Genomic DNA, 5,000 nt, shown 5'->3' with positions numbered 1-5,000 from the left:
TGGATCTGAACTGAACTGGGAACTTGACGTAATTAGATTTGGATCTAATATCAACTTTAAGCCAAACCAAAACTCGAAACTACGGAATATATTGTTAAAAGCCTAAAATTGTATATTTGAGTTAAAAATATAAGAATATATATATATATATATATATATATATATATATATATATATATATATGTATATATATATATATATATTTATTTATTTATTTATTTATTTACATAAATGTATATATATTTTTTTTAAAGAATAGAATTATATATATATATATATATATATATATATATATATATATATATTGTTATCCTCGGTAAGTTAGAAAGGTCTGATCCAATGAATTCAACCCATTTTCAGATTTTATACTTTTTCAACCCATATTATGGAACTTATGATAACCGTACATAACCGCTATTGTTGCTAAATGACCCATCACAATCACATGGCCTCTGGTAGAAAGGCTAAACCTTTTGTATCATGAAGTCATAACATGAAGCACAACATGTTTTAGTGGATTGAACTACCTGTTACGAATGGTCAACATTGCAACATGATATGCACGTTTTACCTTTTCGTTCTCTTCATCTATGGAAAATCTGCTTCTGTCTTGTCAGTCTGATTTTGTTGATATAGTGATAAAGTTGATACTGTCATCTGGCTAAGCATAATGGATGATAAAGATGATGATTGCCACTTCCATCTTTATAATGATAGAAATGTTTAGACCAAAAGTAAGATTGATAATGAAGATGATTAGGTTGATGATCATGATGGTAATATTAATAGCAGTAATAATCATAATCATAATAATAATGATGTTAATAATCAGGATAATGATTATAATGATAATTATAATAAAAACATTAATGATAGTAACAATGAAAATAATAACAATAATAATGATAATAGTAATAACAATGCTGATCATGGTTACAATAATGATAAGAGGAACAGCAACAATAAGAATGATCATAATGATGATTACTAATCATATGCTGATTGATGATGTGATGTTAATGGTAATGATGGCAATAAAAAATAATCATCATAAACAAAATAATGTTAATGATAATAATAATGATGATGATAATACTGTAATCATTACCATTATTATCACCATAAAAAAACAATAGTAATAATAATATATATAATAACTTTAATGGTGATGATAATAAAATGACAATGATAGAAATTGATAACAATAACCATCATCTATCTTGTGGTATTCGGGATCGACGATTATCATAAAAAAATCAAAACAAAAACAACAAGAATATTGATCCCATCGAAACCGGCGCTGACGCAGAACACCAGCCAAGGACTTCGACCGAAACAGCTTCGCTCGGGTCTCGAAGCTTCAGAAACTCTCAGCACTTGGTCCAGTCCGGATGTTCCTTGGGCCGGCAAGCGATCGGGCACGACTTCTTAGCTAACTTCTGCCTGGCGCTGCCCTTGGAGATACCCCAGCCGCAGTACTTGTTGTCCTCTCTCTTCGTCGGGAAGGGCCTGGCATTCAGGTGCGTTGGGTGTAGGCAAGTGTAGCTGTCGTGGTTCATGACGTCAGTCTGGAAGGCGGATTCTGGGTTTATTCTTTTCTGTCTGCTCGGGTCTTTCGTATTTATGTCTCTTTCTTTCTTTCTTTCTCTTTCTCTCTTTCTTTCTTTTTTTTTCTCTCTCTCTCTCTCTCTTTCTCTCTCTTTCTCTCTCTCATTTACCTCCCCTCTTATTAAATGTGAGCTGGCAACAGATGTGCGTTGCCACCAAATGAAAGTTAGCACATGATATATGTTAAGGTTCAAATGTGTGCTTTGAGGTTTGATTCTGTAATTAAACCAAACGGCTTCAACAATTTATTGTCTCTAAGTTGGCCCGACGATACATTTGCCTTCGCTACCCAGCTCTTCGGTCTCTTTTTATCCTCACTTCTCCTCCTACCGTCACATTGCTTTGATTTTCTTAGGAAAGGAGTTTCAAGTTGTTAATACAGGACCCCCGTGTAGACAGCACTTATTTACTCCCCCTTCCGGCTAAAGGTATAAAAACTCGCTTCCAGGTAGACACCCAAGAGACTTAAAAGCAATGAGTTACATTAATGAAAAGTAACATGTATGAACACCTTATCGAATTAGAAAATATGCATTAACAATCATGAGTTTCTACGATAGTAATACAGACAGCTACAGCTTATTGGTATAGAACCTGGCTTCGAGTTCTCTATCCTTCCACGGGAATCAAGTGGACGACAGGCTGTCCTAGGCTCGGGAGGAAAAGGTACGTCTCAAAAGGATGCTTGCCTCACACTAGTGACATGATATTACAAACAATCAATTGCTTAGATTCGCTCTCACACTCTCCCTCAGCCTCCCCTCTTATTCACTCTCTTCCCCTCTCTAAGTGCACAAGACACCTATACGTATCAAATCCTCGTAGGTGTTACCTGGACTACAGGCCAGACGATATCGAGAAGGAGTCGCTGGTCGTACGCCTTGTCTAGGTCCCTTGGTTTGTTGAACATCTTGTCTCTCAGGTTCCTCAATAAGGTCCCGTTCCTGTTGAAGCCACCCCAGAGACCTGAGCGGAATAGCGAGTCGAAGCCAAAGTGAAAATTGAAATGAATGGAACAGGGGACAGAATTTTTCGTGAGTGAGTTAGAGTTTCTTTGAAAGCTAGTGTCTCTAAGTGTGAAAACAACTCAAGTGCCCGTAGTATTTTTTCATTACCGAAAATGATTAATGCATTACTTATCTTGAGTGACTTGAATACATTTGAATACTCAGTGATATGTAACCAAACTAGTAATTTAGATCTTACCGGCAGGGTGGGTTGCTTGGGTTAAGATACAATGCGAATTACTTAGGTTCATGAGCTTTTCAAAATAATGTTTAAAGGGAATAGTATGAGGAAAGACGGAAAACATAAAATCACAAACAGGCAAAAAAAAAAAAAGGTTCTGTGATTTGAAGCATAACAATTGCAACTGATAAAAGGTTATCACCCTGTCGAGTCCATAAGCGAAGAAGATAACACATAATCTCAAATGAAAATATAGCTTGACCAAAAAGCCTATACGGAAGAACAATAACAACACGCTGTCCTAAGACATACACATCACATCCACAAACCAATTTCCCCCAAACCGACCGTGGCACAAGAGACATTACCTGCCATCATCAGGGCCCTGTGGACGGGGTGGTCATGCATCACGTGGAAGCTGCGACCCGACCGCAGCCACTCGCGCACAGCCGCCGCCTCTCGGTCCAGCACCCAGCTGCGGTCGGCCCGACGGGTGGCGGAGGGGGCGGCGAAGGTGACGCAATAGGAGTGGTGGTGATGGCGGGTCGGGAAAGCCAATGCTAAGTTAGTTTCTACTATTGTTTTGTGTTTTCATATTTTACGTAAAGATGATTCCACAAGCCCTTAGGGCCATAATAATAATGTGGCAATAGTAATAATGATAACGATGATAATAGTAATGATTATGATAATGATGATGATGATGTTAAGAATAATAATAGCGATAATTCTAGCAATGATAAAAATTATAATAGAATCAATAATGATAATGATGATAATGACAGTCATGAAAATGACAAAAATAATGTAATAACAGAATTGGTAACAATGATTAAAGCAACACGTATAATGGTGACTAGACGTTTTAGAAAAATCCATAAGGAAGAAAAACAAACAAACACAGTAGGCAGTACAATTCCAAGGTGACAATGGGTTAATGATAATAATAATCTTTCAGGACTTTATTTTCACTAATTCACAATTTCTTAGCGTTCTCTACCGCCAGTGCAAATGATCAGCTGTCATTCGTGTCACTGTCAATACGAAGTAGACCATCACCTGTGTCGTTTATTTAGGATATTCAGATATATTCAAAGACATTCAAAGTGTCGCTATTAGGACATCGACGGCTTACGAAAGCTGCCATAATTTAAAGATTTCTATTCTCTATTCTCTATTTATATCTCTATTTTCTTCTAATTATTATTCATGTACTCTATACACATGACAAGGAAGGTGAGATTCCTCTCGTTGGGTCACAGGAAAAGCTTAAAACACATAATCAAACAGTTAATAAATTCTGGGTGAATCTGTTAGCGCCCCGGCTCACCTGTCAGCACCGCGACTCACCTAACTCCCCCATGAGTGTTCTGACTCCCTTGTCAGCGTTATGACTCACCTGTCAATGTTACGACTCACCTTTAACCGTTGCGAATCACTTGTCACTGCTACGACTCACCTGTCAGCGCCATGACTCACCCATCAGCGTTGTGATCCACCTGTCAGTGTCGCGACTCACCTGTCAGCGTTGCGAATCACCAGTCAATGCTACAGCTCTCCTGTCAGTGTTACGACTCACATGTGAGCATTGCGACTCACTTGTTAACGCTATGACTCAATTATCAGCGTCGAAACTCCCTTGTCAGCTTTACCTGTCAGCGGCATGACTCAACTGCCAGTGTTACGACTCACCTGTCAGCGTCGCGACTCACATGTCACCGGTACGACTCACCTGTTAATGTTGCGTCTCATCTGTCAGCGGCACGACTCACCTGTCGATGTTGCGTCTCATCTGTCAGCGGCACGACTCACATGTCACCGGTACGACTCACCTGTCAGCGTCGCGACTCATCTGTCAGCGTCACGCCTTGCCTGTCACCGGTACGACTCACCTGTCAATTTTACGACTCACATGTCAGCGTGGCGACTCACCTGTCAGTGTCGCGACTGAGAAAGACCTCCACCGTCGGGTCGCCCATCACCGCGAAGCGCCACATCCGCCCCACAATGCCTCGTTCGTTAAGATTTCCTGTCGGCCGAAGGGAGTCAACTAGAGTGGTTAGATGGAAAAGCCTTTTTCTCTCGTGGGGTGGCAGAGTGCTCTTAATAGTCCTTGTGCTTTTAGGGGAAATAGCGAAGGAGAATGTATAGCAATGCCGTTGCTTGTGGGAATATCCTATCGAAGGAAACCTGAGAGTGGACGA

General features: G+C 39.6%; 1 protein-coding gene across 1 annotated transcript in view; it reads right to left on the bottom strand.

Moving 5' to 3' along the window:
• Window positions 1-317: 317 nt before the first annotated feature.
• LOC147471184 (uncharacterized) overlaps window positions 318-5,000 on the bottom strand; it is a 7,225-nt gene continuing 2,542 nt past the window's right edge. Inside the window, exons 5-8 of the mRNA XM_086540416.1 lie at window positions 4,729-4,825; window positions 3,165-3,271; window positions 2,441-2,574; window positions 318-1,568 (exon numbers count right to left, since the gene is read on the bottom strand). Coding sequence (XP_086396542.1) covers window positions 1,371-1,568; window positions 2,441-2,574; window positions 3,165-3,271; window positions 4,729-4,825 — 536 coding nt within the window. The 3' untranslated portion in view covers window positions 318-1,370. The remainder of the gene's footprint in view (window positions 1,569-2,440; window positions 2,575-3,164; window positions 3,272-4,728; window positions 4,826-5,000) is intronic.

The sequence above is a fragment of the Penaeus japonicus genome, unplaced genomic scaffold (assembly GCF_977035675.1).
Source record: "Penaeus japonicus unplaced genomic scaffold, GWHDUDI00000001_assembly GWHDUDI00000010, whole genome shotgun sequence".
NCBI classification, from domain to species: domain Eukaryota; kingdom Metazoa; phylum Arthropoda; class Malacostraca; order Decapoda; family Penaeidae; genus Penaeus; species Penaeus japonicus.
The sequence above is the reverse complement of the archived record's forward strand: the minus strand, read 5'-3'. Positions and strand labels throughout refer to the sequence as shown.